The sequence below is a fragment of the Vigna unguiculata genome, chromosome 1, assembly GCF_004118075.2.
Source record: "Vigna unguiculata cultivar IT97K-499-35 chromosome 1, ASM411807v1, whole genome shotgun sequence".
Classification (NCBI taxonomy): Eukaryota; Viridiplantae; Streptophyta; class Magnoliopsida; order Fabales; family Fabaceae; genus Vigna; species Vigna unguiculata.
Window position 1 is genome coordinate 1,214,127 of NC_040279.1, and position 21,098 is coordinate 1,235,224.

General features: G+C 31.5%; 2 protein-coding genes across 4 annotated transcripts; one reads left to right on the top strand and one right to left on the bottom strand.

Moving 5' to 3' along the window:
* Nucleotides 1–1,181: 1,181 nt before the first annotated feature.
* On the top strand, nt 1,182–9,188 carry LOC114174664 (E3 ubiquitin protein ligase RIN2). 3 transcript variants are annotated; one of them, XM_028059500.1, is made up of 13 exons: nt 1,182–1,322; nt 1,877–2,323; nt 2,873–2,950; nt 3,327–3,413; nt 3,525–3,646; nt 5,193–5,289; nt 5,384–5,486; nt 5,737–5,894; nt 5,995–6,132; nt 6,223–6,290; nt 6,376–6,606; nt 7,289–7,667; nt 8,733–9,188. In XM_028059500.1, exons 2-13 carry the CDS (start codon nt 2,084–2,086, stop codon nt 8,787–8,789), a joined length of 1,758 nt encoding a protein of 585 aa, XP_027915301.1. In that variant the 5' UTR covers nt 1,182–1,322; nt 1,877–2,083; the 3' UTR covers nt 8,790–9,188. The 3 variants fall into 3 exon arrangements, with proteins under 3 accessions (XP_027915301.1, XP_027915294.1, XP_027915308.1); XM_028059493.1 differs by having other exon boundaries at nt 1,188–1,317; nt 8,733–8,969; XM_028059507.1 differs by having other exon boundaries at nt 1,203–1,267; nt 8,733–8,969.
* Nucleotides 9,189–10,043: 855 nt separating this feature from the next.
* Nucleotides 10,044–18,109, bottom strand: LOC114174687 (probable cellulose synthase A catalytic subunit 3 [UDP-forming]). The gene is made up of 13 exons (XM_028059518.1): nt 18,035–18,109; nt 16,872–17,067; nt 16,671–16,783; nt 15,597–15,856; nt 15,010–15,276; nt 14,423–14,768; nt 14,004–14,141; nt 13,423–13,548; nt 12,941–13,144; nt 12,223–12,493; nt 11,809–12,005; nt 11,104–11,454; nt 10,044–10,893 (listed from the first exon to the last, which is right to left on the bottom strand). Exons 1-13 carry the CDS (start codon nt 18,107–18,109, stop codon nt 10,309–10,311), a joined length of 3,129 nt encoding a protein of 1,042 aa, XP_027915319.1. The 3' UTR covers nt 10,044–10,308.
* Between the last annotated feature and the right edge of the window lie 2,989 nt (nt 18,110–21,098).

A 21,098-nucleotide genomic window follows, 5' to 3' on the forward strand; every position in this document is an offset into this window, starting at 1 on the left:
ACGTTTATAAAAATATAAGTCTAAAAAAATATTTATAAATAAAAAATTAAATGTATTAGTTAGTTTAAGTAGATAAGTTAGAGCATAGTTAAAAAGAATAACCGCAGAGTTACATATTTTAATAAATAAATTTTATTTATTGTTAAAAAGTAGTTAAAAAAAATCCTCTGTTAATTAAACATAAAATTATGAAATAAAAAAAATGACAATAAGAGGTTATAAAAAAATTTAATGATAGGATTCGTACATATTTTTTTTAAAAGATAACTAGCGTAAACACAGGCGCTATCGCGTCTGTGTATACCCATTTTTTAAATATATGTGATATTATATTAGTAGGTGATAATATTATAATGTTATTAAGTTAATATATAAATTTAAATTATATTTATTAAAAATAATGTGAAATATATAAGAACAGAAAAAAGAATAACCATTGATAAATAAAGAAGAAGAGAAGAATCAAAGACATCCGATTTTATAAAAACTTGTAAAAGTAACGGACAATTTTTAAAAATTTAATAAATTATTATATTTAAAGGGTAAAATTGATATTTTAAAATCTGGACACAAAAAGGGAAATACCCTTTATATATTGTTATAGATTACTAAAACGTATATTATGTGTTTATTTCCCTCTTAATATTATTTATCTTAAGATTTAATTTATGTAAGTTATTGGAAAGTATCATGACTATGAAAATCAAATGAGTAATCAATTAAACCAAATATTATTGTACAAGTCATTTATAGCAAATGAGTTTTTTTAAATTATATTTGATTAACTAATATTTTTTTAATAAGTCAATTTTATTATTTGACTTTCAAAATTTCATCTTTCTTTTAAATTTTAAAACACGATTTTTGTAAGTTTTAAAATTTAAAACAAACTCGGAACCAATCATTAAATAAATATAACCTAATTTCTTATTTTTGGGTTTGTGAAAACTTTTCGGACAAATTTCACCATTTCATAACTCTTTTTGTTCTAATATTAGTTGAGTTATACAATTTTATTCAAGTGAATTTAATAATATAACTTTTAGAAAGAAATGTTCAACTACTTGAATCAATATTTTATTGTAACAATTTTGCCTTTAATTTTAACGAGTAATTATTTTAAAAATTTCCCCAAATTATTGACACGATATCATATATATAGTTTTTTTCTTTTTTTTTTCTTTTTCTTTTTCTATCTCTTTCTCTTTCTACCTAAATTCTCTCTCTGTTTCTCTCTCCTGTCTTTGTCTTGATTCCGATGCGAATGGTAATTGCAGAAACCCCAACGCTCCTTTCCTCTCCATCCTCCTAGATCGAGTCAGGTTCTTTGCGTGTTTCTTTTTCATTCCTTCTTTTTTCCAGTTTTGATTTTGCATTTATCCGTGTTCAGATACAATTAAATTGTTTTCTTTATCAACTTCCCCATCAATTACCCGTTGAATTTTATGATTGATTTGGGTTTGTTGCAAATTCTCCATCATCTGCGAACCATGATTCTAGGGTTTTCAAGGATTTTAAGCTTGATTAGTGGATTTGCGGTTGATCGGTGGGAGGATTTTGTGTTGGAGAGAAATGGGATTCTATTAATTTTGGTTCTATTTTGTTGGTGTTGAATTTGAAATGGGAGGAAGTCGCTTATGAAGTTTGGGTATTGATAACTCCCATGGAAAAATTTGAAATTCGCACTCGCCTTGACTCTGCAATTCATTTAGTGCTTGCAATTGCAAATTTGAATATTATCTTTTTCTTTTTGGCTGTGTAAATTTCCTAGCCGGGAAATGGGTTGTGGATTGCCTTCACTGGGTTCAGGGTTTTCTATTATGCATTCTTTTTTGTTTTCTTTAGCTGATGACTTTGTTAATTCTTTCTCTTTTAGGGTATCCTATTTTATCCGGAGACCTGACATGGTAAAAGCTGTAGCAGAATGATGGTGTCCTTTTAAGCCGATTTATTGACTTTGCCCTCTGGTTCCATTTGATTTTGAACCATTTTTATGATGGGCAAAGGATTCCCTATAATAATTACAGTCAGATGAAAATTCAGATAATTTTTGTGGGCAAAAAGGCTGAAGTTATTATTAGAAATGGCTTTGAGGGTTATAGCAGTTTCGGCGGTTTCTACATTTTTAAGCTTTGTGGGTCTTCAGTTTTGCACAGACTTGTCTTTGGATAAACTTAGATCAGATGGACTAATAGGCTGGAATTTGATTCACTTGGACGATGCCAGCCAAGAGATTGAGTTGCCCTCGGGCTTGTACACCACCATAGGCCTACTGCTGAATTGCATGATCAATTTATTTGTCCTTCTCAATCTTTGTATCAAGGTGAGTTTGTTGTATTGAGTATTGGTTAATAAGAAGTCATGCATTATGCCAATGTATGATTTTGGTTTGTGGTGGCCTGTATGTTCAGCCTGGGCCGAGGCTGTTTACAATAATATCATTCATTATATCTGCGTGCTTAACTTTATATCAAGACTCTCACATGGCCTCCTTACAAACTAAGATAGAGGGAGAGATAAGTAGCTCTGAAGTAAAATGGCCAGGTGCATTGGTGTAATTTTCTTGTGGCGTTTTTCCTATTTTGTACTAGTGAGTTGATGCAAGAATAATCTAATATAGTTTCTGGAAAAAATTAGCATGTTATCAATAATCTGTTCACTGCCAGAGATTTGGGACCCATTTTCTTCATTAGAGAAGGGTAGCAGTATACACATTGTTCTGTTTTTCTACTTTTTCTTTCTTTTTTACTTTCTAAGCAATCTTGCGGGATAAGTTGCTCATGGTTTTTGTCCATGATAGTATGAATCCTGTTAATATTGTATATCAGTTAACATGCTTATTACTGTTAATGAGCCCTCTTATCACTTGCAGGCTGTGTTTTTCTCAGAGTTATATGCTTCTGAAACTCGTAAACTGATTGAGCGTCTAGTTAATTATGTCATTTACAAGGTTAGTGCTTTTTTGTTTCACTGGTTTATCAAAACATGTCATTGTGACTTTATTCTGATTATTCTTGACAATGTATATTACCAAATTATATGTTTTTTAAATACTTTAATAGAGTATATTGTGTCTGATATAGATGGGAGCTACTGCATTGATTGAGCCTCACTTTTCTCATGTCTCCCATTCATCTGTTTTCTTGAATACAGAACTTTTTGTTGATGCCTGGTCTGGTGTTGGAAATTGCTCCTAAGATGTGTCTATAAGCAAGATTTAATTACCTAATTCACATTATTAATTTCCAGTGTTTCTTATATATCTAAATTGTGGAGTCTCTGGATGAACAAATAATAATGTGACAAGTCTAACCATGGATGGACAGGGAACATTTCTACCACTGATTGTGCCACCAACAATTTATCAAGCAGGTCTTTGGTCAACTTGGCTGACTGTGCTTTGCTCTCTGAAGGTAGATATTACGCTAAAAAGAACAAATAGAGATAATTCTTTTTAGATTTGATATATAAAAACAAAGAAAGTGTTTAGTAACTTGTTCTGATATGCTCAACATATTGCATAGATGTTTCAAGCTTTAGCTAGAGATCGTTTGGAACGGCTGAATGCATCTCCGTCTGCTACACCCTGGACGTATCTTCGTGTATATTCGGCATTATTATTTGTTTTCATGGCTGATGTTCTCTGGTACTAAATTCTATAGCAATATTCTTGTTCATATTATTGCCATTGCAATTACCATTACTATGATACTTGATATTCTTCTATTCCTTACTTGGGGATGGCTTTTGTCCTGGACACGATGCTTCCAATGGGATTCATATCCTGCTCTGTACGTAAAATCTGCCAATATGGAGCTCAGTTTGATAATTAAGCCACCCACTTATCAATAGTGGCCAACAGTGCAGCTATTGTTCCATCATGGAGCATGGCGACTGCTGGCCACTACAAGGAAACTCGTAGCATCACATTTTTCTTTTGCACACTTAGCAGCCAGAACTGGAGCCGAATTGTGGAGGATAGTGTTGTGCCGCAATTCCCTGTTTCATTTTCTGTACAAACCCTGGTAGTCGATACACATTTTGGCCAAGCTCACAAAATTTAATCCTGACCCATCCCTTTTCTGGCTAACATTCCTTGTTCTGCACAATAGCTCCCTTTCCATCTTCTTGCCTTCTCTTTTCTGTTTCCTCTTTTACCATTGTCTTCTTATCTTTTATGTAACTATCTGCCTTTTAATTATTTTTATGTCTTGGTATCCTTTTTGTTCTATGATCTATTATCTATCTATCTATCTATCTATCTATCTATCTATCCTGTAATATAAGTTCAAACACAGCCAGCTTTTATTTTATATTTCTATTTTCTTATCTTGTTTGTTATTCAACATAAAACATTTAGGCAACCTATTGTTTGAAAAAGATATGCTATATTATCTCTTGGTTTTTGGGAACCGACTTTATTTTCCCCTTACAATTCTAGACTCTCTCTTTTGCAATTTAAAGAACATAAGAGTGATAACGAGCTGGAGTCTTTCTTAGTTCCTGTTACCTAACTATGGCATATGTGTGAAATGCTTGTATTTATCTGTGTCATGTAGCGTATTCTTCACATTAAATAGTGCTAAAGATCTGCATTTTTTTCTGTTGCATCCCTGTTTTTCCTTTTTCTTAGAAATTCTATTATATTCCTTTCTTTATTTCAATTAACTTCATTCCTTACTTAAAAAAGACTTTTGATCATTAATTATGAACCTAACTTTAATTTTGGGTGTATTATAATTATATATCTTGTATCCACTTTTCTGTATAGCGGCTATCCCAGTCATGGTTAAGAGTTGGCTACTCTGAGCTGCTATCTATCTGGGATTAATAACCAAATCCTAGTGGTTAAATAGACTTTTCTTTGTTTAACCACATTTGATGAACTAGCTTCGGTTGATACTCTACCCATTTGGCATTTCTGAAACTGTTTTTTCTTTTAAAGTTGTCTTTGTTCATAATTTTAAACATTGCTTGTAAATGTGTCATGACAATCACCAACTGTAGTTGCTAAAGTGTTTTCTGGGGAGCTAAGGGTGTAGAAGTTATGCTTTTCCTTTTTGAATTTATAGTATGAGCAGTTTACATTGGATCTGATGATATTTAATTTCATGACAGGTGAAACAATTTTTGTTATTATTGTAATTTGATAGCTTTGGCATGCTTCTGACACAACTTTTTTATGCTCGTAGGATAAGGCTTTGTCTCACAATATATAGAACACATGGGTCTTCTATGTATCTGCTATTATTCTTTGAGCCTTTCAGTATTGCTTTTGAGACCCTACAGGTATTTAGACTTCTGAGATACATTTTTACCACCTGTTTAGGTTCCAGTGGGGAAGTGATGCCTGGTTTAATCTTTTCTGTGATGTAAATTGTAGGCTATTTTGGTACATGGCTTTCAGTTACTTGACATATGGCTGCATCATTCAGCTTGCAATAGGGATTTCAGATCACCTAAACTGCTTGACACATTAACTGCAGGTAGTTTGGATAAAAGTCTGTTTTTTAAGCATTAATAAGTCAATGATATGTCTGGGTATGAAGAACAAATTTTTCCGCTGGATGTTCTCTTTACTTTGTTGGTTCCTGTTCTGGTTTTGTCATCGGTTAGAGTTCCCAATTCTAATAATTTATTTTTTACTTTTTTTTATCTTTTTGAAATATAAGTCTGTTGCTTGAAATAACAGTCACTAATTTTCTTTGGTTTGTCTGCATTAATATGTAACTGCAGGTTCATTGTTGGAATGGAAGGGAATTCTTATTCGTAACTTGGGGTTTTTCCTAGACATGGCTACATTTTTTATGGCACTTGGCCATTACTTGTATATATGGAGGCTTCATGGCATGGCTTTCCATCTTGTAGATGCAGTGCTATTTCTAAATATACGTGTAGTTACTTCCTTCTTAGTTCTTTGTGAATTTTACTGTCCACAGAAATTTAACTGACATCTGTTTATTAAGTAATTGTAATTATTGGTGTTTTGAGCAGGCATTACTTAGTGCAATAATAAATCGCATAAAAGGATTTATCAAACTAAGGATTGCTCTAGGAACACTTCATGCAGCTCTTCCTGATGCAACAACCGAGGAGCTAAGAGCGTATGATGATGAATGTGCTATTTGTAGAGTATGCCAGTTTGCTGAACTCTGTCTTTCTGATTCGTCTTGGTATTGTTAGATGTATTCTTGAGTAATATTATGGATCTGTCTATGACAGGAACCAATGGCTAAGGCTAAAAAGCTACACTGCAATCATCTCTTCCATCTTGCATGTTTGAGATCTTGGTATGGTTGTTTTAATGGACATCTCTATCTTTTTCTCTTCGGGTTAGTTTTTGTGAGACGCTATTGGTTGCTTTACTGATTTCAGGTTGGATCAAGGCCTGACTGAGATGTATACTTGTCCAACTTGTCGAAAGCCACTTTTTGAAGGAGTGCCTGAAAATGAAGCAAGCTCTGACACAGGGACTATGTCTAGTGATGAACAGCTTGCACGCCAAATTAGTGCTGGACTGGACCGGCCAAACAATGCTAGACATACCATGCCTACCGGATTGTTTCCAAATCAGACACTAAACACTCCTGAAGGTGTTACTTGGAGGTTCAATCTTCATACTCAATGCTACATGACCTTCTGTCTCTCTTTTGAATTTGGCTTTTTCTTATCTGTTAAATTTTTTATTTTGTAAAGTTATTAATCACAACTGAGGTGATATAAAATCTACCAAGCACAACTGCCTAAACAAATAAGAAAAGGAAAGAAATCAACTCAGCTATAGGCCTACTTGTCTTTAAAAGATATTTGTAGAAGTAGGGGAGGGGAACAAGTTTTTTGTTCAGACTTTACCTTTGGAAAACGATATGGAAGAGAAATATATTGTCAGTTGGGTTTCAAATCAAATTCCGTAGAAAGCCAAGCATCAGATTGTTAAAAATCTTGTATTAGCTCTCCCAAGGATGCTTTTTTCTTTTAATGTATAGTAGCTTCAATTTTTTGTATTAAGAAACCAAATCCATCTATTGTTAGAGAAACCAAATATGATCAAGAATTAAACTAAAGGATACCGACTCTACATTAAATTATCTCAATAACTGATGTAAGGAAATATTACCTAACTTTCTCATATTTGATTTATTACAAGAAAAGAATGGTTGATTAGCCTTTTTTTTCTCTACTTTTTATTGACATACTTTTTTATCTGCTGCAGTCAAAATATATAGATTTGTTATCTTGCATGGATTGATGCATTTTTTTTTTACTCATTTTACTTTATCTTATCTAGGGCTGCAGGGCTGGACTCAGGTTGGTTGCATTCTTGGCCAAATCAAGGTGTTGATGGGGCCGGTCCGTCTACTGCTATCAGAACAGTTGGATTGGGAAGAGTTCAAATGATGATGAGGCATCTTGCATCTGTTGGAGAAACCTATGCTCAGACTGCCTTTGAAGATTCTTCTTGGAACCTTTGGCCCATTAATCCCTCTCAGGCTTCTGCAAGTGCTTCAACCATTCCTCCCCCTAATGGAAGATCACTAGGACGAACTGGTAGTTTACATTTAAGGACTGCTTCACAGCTTCCAAATGATAATGTCGCTAATATACTTGCCATGGCTGAGACTGTTCGGGAGGTTCTACCTCATATTCCAGATGACATGATATTCCAGGTGTGTTTGGGATTATTTGCAGCATGATATTTATAATTATTTCAGTTTGTTCAGACTACTTTTGTCTGAGCATCTAATAATAAGCATGCGTGATGGTTGATGACCGACAAAAGCAGTTTATAATGTCTACTTTAATATGCTGTTATAGTAACAACTCAGATAGATGCCCCGTCTGTTTAGAAGTGAACTTAAAGTGTTTTCTGTTATTCTTGATTCTGCACTTCGTGTTTATTCAATATCACCACACAGTATATGACATTTGGAAATGATAAATTTCACAAAGCAGTATTATCAGTAATACCCATGAAATTTACTCAATTATTATAGCAGGCAACTAAAGAAATTGTCTAGGTAGTGTACCCTTAAACTTTCATCGTGAATGAAATAATGGCACTGGATGGACAGATGTGATTGCTTTTACGAGCAAACATGTTATCATCAGAGTTCATTCTCAACTTGTCAAGAGTAAAGTAAAAAATATGATGTTGAAAATTTTCATCATCTTGGATTGTCACTACTATTTGCTCTTTCAGCCTCCGATAGTTGTAGATAGACATTTAATAAAGTGTTTGTTAGTGTAAGTGTTATACTGTCAATCAAGCCAAAATATTTTATTATGATTTTTAAGGTAGTTTTTCTTACGAAGGGTTTAGGTTTAATTTAATCCTACAAAACTATCTTATAAGGTCAAAATTGTCCTCACTTTTATATTGTATTTTGATATCGTCTCTGGTTGACGAGACTTGAGTTTTTACAATAGTTATTATTAAAGTCAACAAATTTACATATAAAGAATGCAAAATATTACACCAAGTGCATAGTTATTTAATCAAAGTTTCAAGGGTTTATTTTTCAAATATCATAGTTAATGGGGGTGTACTTGGACGCCAATATAAATTGTTTCTACAATATCACTGCATGTATTATCTATTTTTCTCTTTAAGGTTTGATTTTTCGAATATGACACTTAAGGGGCTTTACTTGTTATTTTGGGTCCTTATTTGATTGTGTAGATTGATGGCTTGATGTAACGTGTATTAAAATATAAAGCATTTGATATTGCAGGACTTGCAAAGAACAAATTCTGTTATGGTTACTGTGAATAATCTTCTCCAAATGTGACTTACTAAGGTATTATTTTACACCTCAAGGAATATTATGAAGAATGAAGGATGTAGAGGCACTACATTTTATGTCCCTTGAAAAGGCATAGGCTTCATTTTATGTATATAGAGTCAGCACATTGAATCTGTTGTACTGAAGAAAGATAGCAGAAAATATATAGGCATTTTCTTTCTCTTTCTCTCTCTTCTACTACTTTAATCAGTAGTAAAATAAATGTGGGGTATGTTCCCTAAGCTGGGCAAGTTCCTATCTGTCATTGTTCCGTTTGAATTGTAATTTTTGAATATGCTGCTACCTCCAAAATTATCTTGTAATTTTCCTTCCACTCCCCACTCCATTTTGTGGGGTTGGCAGAGAGAGACAGGGATAATATACATATCAATTATCTTAAACTCACCCAATATTTGTCAGACATCATAACTAATTCCAATCTCTTCTGAACTATGTTTAAGGACTGCTACCACCACATTTTCGAATATTACAAATTAAATACTGGATAATATTTATTCAATATTACAAATTACGGCACATTCATTATATAATATTCTCTCAGTTATACTTTACATGGATGTTCTTGAAAATTTATTATAAATTAGTCTCTTATTTTCAAAACTAATAGTGCAATCAATATTATGTTTTCTAGAATTACATCAAAAATACTTTATGCATTACAGTTAGGAAAAAAGTTCATTTTTAAGAGTGTTTATGTAGTCAAACAGATGCTAAATTTAATATATATATTTCAGTATTTTTAGAAGACTCGTTTAACGTCATATTAACTATTTAAAAATCTCATAAAATAGTAGCCAACAATAATTTGAAAAATAATTTATTTTTTGAGAATTGTGAAATAGAAAAAGAAAATACATCTTATATTTAATTTGCTTTTGTAATATTTACATAATTCTCGTGGATTTACCTTTGCCCTTGAGACTAAAAATATTGTAAAATTAACAACTACAGGATCAAAGGCGTTACAAGAAAACAAGGAGAACATAAACATGTGATAAGAAGATAAAAATATATGTTGATAGAATTTAATTTGTCAATTACGTGTGTATTGTTTGTAAATTCTGTCCAGTAATAAGTTAATAAAAAAATCTTAAACTATTAGAAAGACAAATAAATTATACTTCTATTGATCTAGAAATGATACAAAATACAATATATCTATAAAAGAATGTAATATTTCGTTGAAAGTAAAGAATAATTAAGTTATTTAATGTCTACACATATATAATTGGTCTATGATTGTGGTATGCATAAGTGTCTCATAAGCATAAAATTACAGTACAATATTACAGTCATGCTGTCTTCTGTTGAAAGACAAAAGAATCAGGTGAACACTTATCTTGTGTACAAAAAACTCTTTCAAGTAATTATGTCCAAGATTTGAATAAAACATACAAATGATACAACTTAAAAGTGGCAAAAAGCCAAACAGTTTCTACTTTGCAGTGGAAAAATTATCATCCATGAATCATGCATGGTAGCATTTGGTTGACAAAATTTGTAGCTAATTGCAATCCAATCCACACTCCTCTAGAACTGGTCCACTTGACTTGGGTAAAAATGGATCAATTTTGACCCACAAGACAGAAAAGAAAGTGGCAAGAAGAATTGCCCAAACAATAACAATGGTAGGAGTCCTGTTATGCCTACCTACCATGCCTTTGAGGAATGGATACAAATGAAGAATGACCCAAAAAGAAAACATGAGTTTACCAAGTAAAGGCCCCCAAGCCTCAAATCCAATGTTTATTGCATTTGAGACTCCTGCAACCACAGCAATTATGTTCAGTATCAGCAATGTTGTTGGTATGATCAGTAAAATGGTCCAATTCAAAGCAAACATGTCAGAATGCTCCTTCTCATCATCTTCCCTTGATGTCACTATGAAGTTTGTGTTTACACCTCCCAACACCTTAAACATCCCCAGGAACACTGCTACAAAATTTGCTGACACACCTCCAATCACCCAAAATTGCTCATTTCTCCACCACTCATCAATTGTGACACCACTCCATCTCATCTCTAACAAACTTGTGGTGAAAATGCAGAAGAAAAGAGACACAAACCACATTCCAGCTGTGTTGCTGAGCTGCAATGCCAACAACAATACTGATAATAAGCTAACACAGATTTTATTTTGCAATATTATGGCAATATAAGAGGTTGTGTTAAGAAGTGAACTTTAAATCTAACTCAACTTTACAAAAATAGCGACTCAATAGACTCAACAAACAACAAACTTCATCCGGATAGACAATAATTCATGACTTTGATACCATGTTAAGAAGTAAACTTGTACCTCGGGAATGATAAATTTCCCGGTGAGCAAACACACAGCAGGTAGGGTACAATACACCACCAAAGGTATTGATGTCCATGGATATACTATGGCATTTATGTAAGAAATGCGTTGTAACCACTTTAGTCCTCCTCCATACCCATACCAAAGAGGGCAATGTTTACTCATGAATATTTCCATTGATCCAAGAGCCCATTGAAAGACTTGTTGCATACCATTGGAAAGGTTTCTTGGGGAAGATACTTTAAATCCAGGTCTTTGAGGAATACTATATATAGATCTCCATCCATGGCAATGCATTTTAAAACCTGTTAATATGTCTTCTGTAACTGAACCATAGATCCATCCAACCTGAGAAATTGAAAGAATGGCTACAAGTTGTAACATGAATAAGAAATTCTTGAACTGTTTAGACAATCTTTTCTATAAGCACTCAGAAAGAAAAAATAAGAAGAAAAAGTCGCCTTACCTTCTCCATGAGTTAAAACTATTGTTTGGAACTAGGTATGAGTTTGAGTTTCATATCGGACATGAATAAGAAAGTAAAACATCATATGAGAAAGAAGATTCATAAATCTATTGTTTTAAGGTTTTGAGTTGAAAGTAGTGTCAATCCCCTAAATGGTTTAGACCAAAAGTGCTTATGTAGAAGTTGGTCCAAACACAACACCTTAGAAGGTCACAATAATGAAATGGTTTTGTTACCTCTTTTCCCCATTCTGTTTTCTCTTCATAGCCACAACTAATGACATGTATTGCTTCTATAAGTTGAGAAGCAAGGTTTCCATGTTTGAGTGTCTCACCATCCAACAGTTGAGTAGATGCAATAAAGATAGGAGATTGTCCAAATTTCTTGGCAAACTTTGGATTTGAAATATGAGCTAATTTTTCATCTTCTGTGCCTACATTCAAGGTTTACTTGTTAATATCAGACAATGATTTATAGAATCATTTCATTTGGTTCCTATTTCATAAGCCTTATATTTTCTTCCAAAGAACAATTGAAAAGTAAAGTGTTCCTTGCATTTCAGAATAATCATTGATATGCATGACAAGGCTTAAGAGAATTAAATATAATATGCTGCCAAATACTAAGTGTGCAATGTTTATCTTCCCTACCATGTTCAAATTCAACTGCAGCTGCTTCAGAATGTACTTTACTATGTCTGTTTTCCATTATCTCAAACTTCTGTTTCTTTAACTTCTTCTTCTTCTTCTTCCCCATAAAACAACATCCACAACAACACCACCTTGGCCAACAATTGCATGTCTTGGTTGGAGGCTTCTTTTTTCTTGGAGAATCAAAACCATAAAGTGCTTGTCTTCTAAAGACACATCCTGTTCCAACATATGTAGGTCCTTGTATACCATCCAAGCCTCTCATGTTGATCTAATAGAGAAGAGAAAGAGTTTATTTTACAAGGGAAATTAAAAGAAGGTTTAATTAGTCGGATGGTATCCACTTTCGTTCAGATGTGTCAGTTTGGTACCCATTTTTAAAAATGTGTCAATCTAGTCCTAACTTTTGAAAAAGTGTTTTAATTAGGCTCTTTTCAGACAAAAGTTACTAAAATCGTTAACTTAATTCATGATTTTTACTACTAAATTTTAATATGAATATCAATACTTAATTTTGTAAGTCATTTTAAATATCAATATCGTTAACGGTGTTAATAATGTTTTGCTGAAAAGGACCTAATTGAGGCATCTTTTCAAAAGTTGGGACTCAATTAACATCTTTTTAAAAGCGGATATCAAACTGACACATCTAAATAAAAATGGGACCATCCCACTAATTAAAAGAAATAATTCAGTTTTTTATTAAGAGCATTCTTACATCAAAGAATCCATTTGTTTGATTTGCATGTTGTTCAATACCATCAAATCTCTGTGAGAATTGGACATAGGAGACTCTTTTTCCTACTAATGGGTCCATCATGAAACACATTGCCTCTCTTACAACCTTGCTGTTGTTGATGTAATGATCATAGTCCAAGTTCAACACAAAAGGGGCATTGGAAAGTACTGCAGAAACTCTAGCCTGTTTGATGGAATCATCAATGCAGAAATAAATATATCAGATTTGCATAAAATTGTGTTGTTTTTTGTTGGAAATAATCCAAGTGAGTCAAAGTCCCACATCTGGTAGAAAAGATAAAGTTAAACACGATATAAGATGAAAGACTGGTTAAAAATGGTGTTAAATGTCTTAAATGTGTAAGACCGATGCAGAATGACCAACCAAACCCCAGTATGATAAAATATAAACAATTTTTTGTCAAGGTTCTTTTATCCTTTATTATTATTTATGTTGTTTACCAATGCATTCAATGCTCCTGCTTTTTTGTGGTGATTGAAATTTGGTCTCTTCTCTCTAGAAACATACACCAAGCGTGGCAATTCCTTGCCATCCATGTCATATCCCCCAGTTTCTGCAAGAAAAACCTGAGAAAGAATTAATTAGCATTGGCAATCACAAAGTTAATCAAACAAAAAATGAACATATATGCATAAGATATGTTATTTAGTTTGAGTTTGATAAAGATATCATATATCTTCTAGTTTTAATTCTATCGATAGAAATATCATATATTTTATTCCCTTTATTATTATCAGATATTCTGGATTGTGATGATACACTAGGTTTTATTTTTCTTCTTATATTATGAGATATTGTATTCTATATATTGGACAAGTGTCTAATAAATCAATATGAAAGTTCTCATTGAGTTGCTCTTCATCAAACACCTCTTACGGATATTTGTGAGTATTTTTCCTTTCCATGACTTATGCATATCTATCCTGCTGTGTTTCTCATCTTCAATCAAACAGAATTAGTGATTTCATTGCTCAATTTCTGGTTTCTTTATTTCTGCAATTTAAATATCTATGTTACTAACCTGTATCATTCCTGGATGATCACGAACATTATTTCCAGGCCATGGTGTTCCATCTTGCATTGTCCACCCTTCTTCTGGGACCTTCCTAGACTTTGCAACTAGAGAGTTAATTCGAACTCTAAACTCTTCATATTCTCTCTGTAATAAAATGAAAATAACCACTTATCATTTACCATATAACATGGAGATGAGTCCAGATTCTCTATTGATTTGTTTGGTGTTGTTCTCTGTTTGGTATTAAAAATACACTGTACTGATATTTTAAATATCTTTTTAATATATTTTAAAATGTTGAAATTAGTAGTAATCAGTGTATTATAAGAGCACAATAGAGAAACAACACAGAAAAAACCAGCAGAGAATCCAAATTCCACGAAGATTCATCGGATAAAGTATCCAAGTCATGCAGACTTTTCTACCTTCATTGCTCTTCTCTCTTTCACAAATGATGGGTGCACCTTGTCATTTAGGTAGTTTATCTTCTCACCAAAGTACCATTCAGGAGCTCTTGGCTCAATGCTAAACTTCTTACAGAAAGGAACCCATTTCTTTGCAAATTCACAAGTCTCAGATAAAGCCTCAAATGTTAGCATTGCAGCCCCATCATCAGACACATAACATGACACCTTTTCAGCAGGGTAATCCATGGCTAGAATGGAAAGAACTGAGTTTGCAGTCACAAGAGGAGGCTCTTTTAGTGGATCCACTGTGATCACAAATATATCAATTGGAGAAAGTTCAGAAACTTTCCCTTCCTTTTCATACCTACATGTAGAAGTACACTAAATTTTGTTAAAGAACTTGCAATGAAACATCACATAAAATTATACATCAATGATTAATCATTTGGAAGATGCTTATGTGTCCCTTAAAAAAAAACCTATTTTGGTGTCTCTCCATGTGGAGTGACACTAAAATAGATTTTTGTACGAAGGGATACGACAACATTTGCTAGTATATGTGTATATGTCTATATATATAGAAAAACGTTTTGTAGATTACTTGCCTCAAGGAAAGTCTGTCCAGATAAGTTTCTCTCATGACTGGAAGCAACTTGGGGAATTGGTCAAGAATCCATGAAAGGGTGAACCAAAATTCACAGATTATTGACACCAGCCACAAAGCATAGGCATGTTCTACAGGGTTCATAACTCGGTAATGGAAGAAGAATCCAAGAACAACTAGCCTCATTACTATGACCATTCGGTAAGGGTTAATTTTACTTGATGGAACCGTCATCTTTCTTGATAGTGGTTGTCTTCCTTCATCCATTCTGACCAACATAACAAACACATAGTCTCATCATAAAGTAATCTTATATATTGTTGGGTCTATCGAGCGAGAATATTCATTGAGAAAGCTTAATACCAATGAGACTTTAGTCCAAATAAGGGATTGACATCACTGTCAACTCAAAACCTTAAAACGATGAGTTTATGAGTCTTCATTTTTATATAATGTTTCACTTTCTCATTTTTATCCAATGTGAGACTTAGACTCACATTTAGATTTCTAATATATATATAATATCATTTTGTGTGTGTATGGTTTACTCTTATTTGAATGCTGAAGGAAATATGGAAGAACACTTACATAAGGAATTCGGTGTCATCGTCATCTACAAGGTTGTTTGAATCTTCCTTGTTGTCATTTTCTTTTCTCACATTACCAAGTTTGATTTGTCTTTGCTTCCATGTCTCCATTCTTTCCTTCCACGCAACACTTCCATAGCCATAAGCAGCAAGGTCCTTTGAAGGATCCATGGATCTTGTTTGCAATGGAACCATCTCTTTGCTCAATGTGGTTGAACTTGATGGAACCAAAGCATGATTTTCTTCACAAGTTTCTTCATCCTGTTCGTTGCATTCATGCAAAAGATGTCAAAGTAAAAATTTAGAACAAATAATCTCTGCTTATACTTTTTATTATGATAAAGATTGAAACTTAGTACTATCTTAGTGTTAGTATAGCTAAGGTATACAAACTAACAATAAAATGTTTCATACTAACATTTGGTGAATTTTATTAATAACAAGATTATTTGTGAAAAAATTATCTGAAAATGGAATTATACCGATAATGTAAACGTACATTTATCAGCATATTTTCACTCAATATACATATAAAATAATCTCATACAGCATATCTTATATTATTAATATAATCACACGTACTATCATTTTAAGTTTTGTTAGAGTCTTCACGCTAGTATGAATTTGTTAAATATGATTATATTTTATTTTACAACTAGTTATGGTATACTTAATATATTCCTTAAACATCACATTAATATTAGTTTAAAAAAAGAAAAAAAAAATATATATATATATATTAAAATATCCGTTACCCATCAAATTATTAGTAAGATATTAACCTCATGACTTTTTTTTTCTTTCTATTTAACTATTATTTAACTATTAAATCATCTAAATATAAATAAATATATATATATATATATATATATATATATATATATATAATTATATAATTGGATTCATTTGTATTATGAAAAATCTTAAAGAAGTGTAATGAAACAAAAGAGTAGGGAAATATAAACAAATTAAATAGATTTTGACATAATTTGATTGTTTCATATCACATATGAAACATGGCTATGAGAATATGTTGAAAACAAAACTATATAGCAGCATTAGAATTAATCATTACCTCATGAGACATGGTCGTTTTCAAATCTTGTTCGTTTCCTCCATCAAAATCTTCATCATTCTCCAAGTCATCAACATCATCCTCTTCTTCATCTCCCTCAACTCTAGCACACCCTGCAACATAAATGAACAATCTTTGGAACCTTCAAAATACACTGATATATCGATATATTAAATCTTTCCTAAATAATTATAGTTATACCTTTGAGACGCTTGAATCTTGTTTTGCATTGAGGGCAGACATGGTTTCCCTCACTGCGTTCATACTCATAACAGCTCTTACAAACAGGAAAACCACACTCGTTGCATGCCACAAAAAGCTCACCATCTCCATTAACACCTATATCATCTCCACATAGTTCACATCTTTTACCATCTTTCTCTTTCAACCTTCTTTGCTGCATAAGGTAAATTTAAGTCCAATTCAACCTCTTCAAACTCACACAGCGAAATAAGATATGTGTTTCCAATGATAACCGAGTGATATCGATGACAAATGTATTAACTATTGAAATTTAAGTCTCACTCAACTTAGCAAAATCAATTCAGTAAAATAAAAAGGGTTAAATATGTTTTTGGTCCCTCAAGTTTCACTGAAATTTGGAATTGGTTCCTCTTTGAAACTTTTGACCAATTTAGTCCTTCATCTTTAGAAATGTGTAGATTTAGTCCTTTTAACTAGATTTGTTAAGTTTATCCGAAGTTTCAAATGCATTTCATGATAGTATTTGAATTGTTTATATCGTTTGAACCATCTTTGATTCGATGCTAACTCAAATATTATCATAAAACGCGTTTGAAACTTCAAATAAACTTAACAGAATTTGATTAAAAGGACTAAATTCACACATTTTTAAAGATGAAGAATTAAATTTGTCAAAAGTTTCGATGAGGGATTAATTCCAAATTTCACTGAAATTTGATGGACCTAAAACTAATAGGGGATGACACGATGAATTTAACAAACTCAAACTAGGATATCCAATACAAAAAATATCCTATGTTCATGTTGAGATAATCGAGTGTGAGAATTAGAAGAACTCAATAATGAATGACACGATACATTCAAATCTTGATTAAAATACACTTTTAATTACTCAAATACTACATTAAGATAATAAAATTTAAGTCTAATTTAACTTCACAGAACTTGTTCAAACAAGTTCAAGTGGGGATTTTCTCCATTCTTAATTATTGGCAAACATATTACCGTGGTAAAGAAAAGGCTTTATCAGTATTTTCACTGTTCAAAAGTGACTTAACAAGTTATTTAACTTACAAAACTTATAAAGCAAATTGGTTATTTATTTTTATAACTAAAGTTTCATATTGTTGTATATAATGTTGTATAAGAAATTAACTTACCACTCCCTCTTGACGTATGATAATGAATTCATTGCTGTTGTGAGAGCCTGCAACCAACCCCAAACTGGTTTCCATTTACAGACAGTGATCACAGTACAGCACAGTGCATGTTTCTTCTATATATTCACATCTTTCAGATTAATTAATCCCTTTGCCTTTCAACTCAAGGAAGACACAAAATCCACTTTACTTGATCAAGAGAGAAAGCACCCTTTAGTTATTCCTTTTCAGCCAAAACAGACAAAAAAAACTTACAAATATAATTATTCTTTTCTTCTCTTTTGTTTCAACTTCATTATCTCACTCTCTTTTTCTCCGCCACCACCCTTCTTATCCTTTCTTTTTTCATCTATTATTCCGCCACCAAAGGTTTCTGCGTCATTATCTAACAAAAAGTAAAACAAAATCAAACCCTCTTTCCACATGTCTCCTTCAGTAGCTTCCCACCTTCATCAACGTGTCATTTTCTGTGTGTAATGTTGACTATGTACAACAGTTATAATCCATTGAGAAAAACAACGTAGTTAATTGTATATGCATTTGCCTGTGAGAAATGTTTACATTACTAAAAAAAACTCATATTCTCTGTCAATTTTATTTTAAATTTGTTTTGCAGGAAATACTTACAAATTTTTATATGAAAAAAGTTTACAGGAAATTGCTGTCAATTTTTTTGTAAAATATTTTGTATAAAACACTTTTCACAACAAATTTTGTAGGAAATACATACAAATTTTATAATTTTGTAGGAAATAATTACCTACGAAAGAATTACCTGTCAATTAAGATTGTAAACAGGAAAACATATTTTCTTGCAAATTTTTTTAACAAATTTGCAAGAAAATTTTCATGTAATATGAAAATTTATAGTAGTGTCATAAGAACAAAAAGGTTTCGTTACGATTTTATTAATAAAGGGTTGTTATTGCATAAGAATCCAGAGTGGTAGCTTAAGTGAGGGCATTAACGACTATTAATGTTTCACTTAGGACATCAGTTACTCGTGTTCCATACGAAGAAATTCAATTTGTTACTTGTTGTGTTATTATTGTTCTTTGAAAAATTATTTTTTGACTACTAAATTTTTTATAATTTTTTTCTTATAACCTTATGTGTCATCTTTTAAGTAATTTTTCATCTTTATTTTTTCTTCACAAGTTTCTTCATCTTTGTTTCTTAATAAGCACGTTGTATTCATGCAAAAGATGTAAAAGTAAAAATTTTGAACAAATAATCTCTGCTTATATTCTTTTGTTACGATAAAGATTGAAACTTATTATTATTATTCTTATCTAAGTGTTAAAGGTATACACACTAACAATAAAATGTTTCATACTGTGAATTTTGTTAATAACAAAATTATTTGTGAAAAAATTATATGAAAATGGAATTATACTGATCATGTAAACACACATTATTAGTATATTTTCACTCAATATACATATAAAATAATCTCATATAACATAACTTATACTATTAATAGAATTACGTAATTATATTATTAATATAATTATGTAATTCCTATTTGTCCGTTTCCTTCTCCTCTCTTATCGTTGGTGTTGTCATCATTATTATTGTCGTGTTCATTTTTAGTGTTGTCGTGTCTATTTTTGTTGTTGCTTGCATCCACCACCTCTTCTCCTCATTCTCCTCTTCCTACTCCTTCTCCTTATCATCTTCCTTCTCCTTTGTCACTACCATCGTCACAGTTGTTGTTGTTGTTGCCTCATTGTCCTCCTCCACCTCCTTCTCTTCCTCTTTCTTCTCCTTCTTTTTTTCATCTTTGCTTCTTCTTCTAACTTGTCTCCATTTAATTTATAAAAACTATTTCATTAAATTTGACTGGAAAGTTGATACCCATTTTATCGACAAATTTTAAAAAATACAATTATCAACGAATTTACTAAATTTTCAAAAATACAACTACCGATGGATTTACTGATAGATGTTCAAAAAAAAAATTAATTATCAACAAATTAAAAAAATGATTAGTATTAAATTTTACCAAAACTTGATTAAAGATAAAGTAAAAGCTTGTGCACACATTTTTTCGATGAAATTTATTGACAAAAATATCAGTAATACAAATTCTTAATTGTAATTAATTTTATCGAATGATTCATTACTAATAGATATTTTCGTCGATAATTAAAACTCTAAGTTTTAAACTATTTTATTGACAGATTTTTATCAATAAAATTTTGTTGATAATATGATATTTTTTTATAATGTTAAATACAAAGACTCACCAAATATTTGTTAAAAATATTCATTAAAAAAAATTAAATTTCATCCACAGTGGATACGAAATTTTTGTAGCATAAAGCGTTTGCGAGATTTTAAAATTACTTGCTTCCTACAAATATGGACTTTGTTCAAAAGTAAATAAGTGAAGGAAAATGTTAAACATATAACAAATTGAAGAGAAAATTCTTGTCATGCCTTTTATAAGTTATTAAAAGTGATTGAATTTTTTTTGAGAAATTGATAACATCAAATTCAGAGTGCATGTCTTTTAAGTGTGAATGGATGGGTAGTAAAACACATATTCAAGAAATTATCATTTATAACAATAATTAATATGAAAAGTGTCACATTTTTTATATTAGTATTATTTATATCACTTATTTAATTCATATAGAATTGCAAAACAATAAATTTCTGAGATATATAGTAACACAGTCATTAATTTGAGAAAATTTAAAAAAAAAAACATTATTAGACGAGGAAAACTTCACTGAAAATGAAATATCTTTTTACGGAAATAATATTTCCTTTGTCCCATAATTATTATAATAGTTAACAAAATCAAATTAAGTTACATTGTTATCTGATGAAAGATGATTTTCTTTTTCATTTTGTTCAAAAATTAATTATTTTTTCTGTCTAATTAAAGTAAAATATTTTAATATAGAATTATTTTAAAAGTGATATATTTGTTGTTGGTCTTAAATGGTGTAATTTAATTTAGTGGAAGGTACTCAAGTTTGAATAAAATTGTGTAGCAACTTGTGAAACTATGTGTTCCATTCCAAGACATGTCTCCTTTGACCTAGTCATGACA

Bases quoted from the DNA above. Each gene is read 5' to 3' on its own strand.
- LOC114174664 (XM_028059500.1), top strand. From the start codon at position 2,084: ATGGCTTTGAGGGTTATAGCAGTTTCGGCGGTTTCTACATTTTTAAGC. The intron at 5,290-5,383 runs GTATTTAGACTT...TGTAAATTGTAG, and splicing joins TTGCTTTTGAGACCCTACAG to GCTATTTTGGTACATGGCTT. The intron at 5,487-5,736 runs GTAGTTTGGATA...ATGTAACTGCAG, and splicing joins GCTTGACACATTAACTGCAG to GTTCATTGTTGGAATGGAAG.
- LOC114174687 (XM_028059518.1), bottom strand. From the start codon at position 18,109: ATGGAAACCAGTTTGGGGTTGGTTGCAGGCTCTCACAACAGCAATGAA. The intron at 16,784-16,871 runs GTATAACTATAA...TTTATGTTGCAG, and splicing joins AAGATTCAAGCGTCTCAAAG to GGTGTGCTAGAGTTGAGGGA. The intron at 15,857-16,670 runs GTAATGATTAAT...TGCAACGAACAG, and splicing joins AAACGACCATGTCTCATGAG to GATGAAGAAACTTGTGAAGA.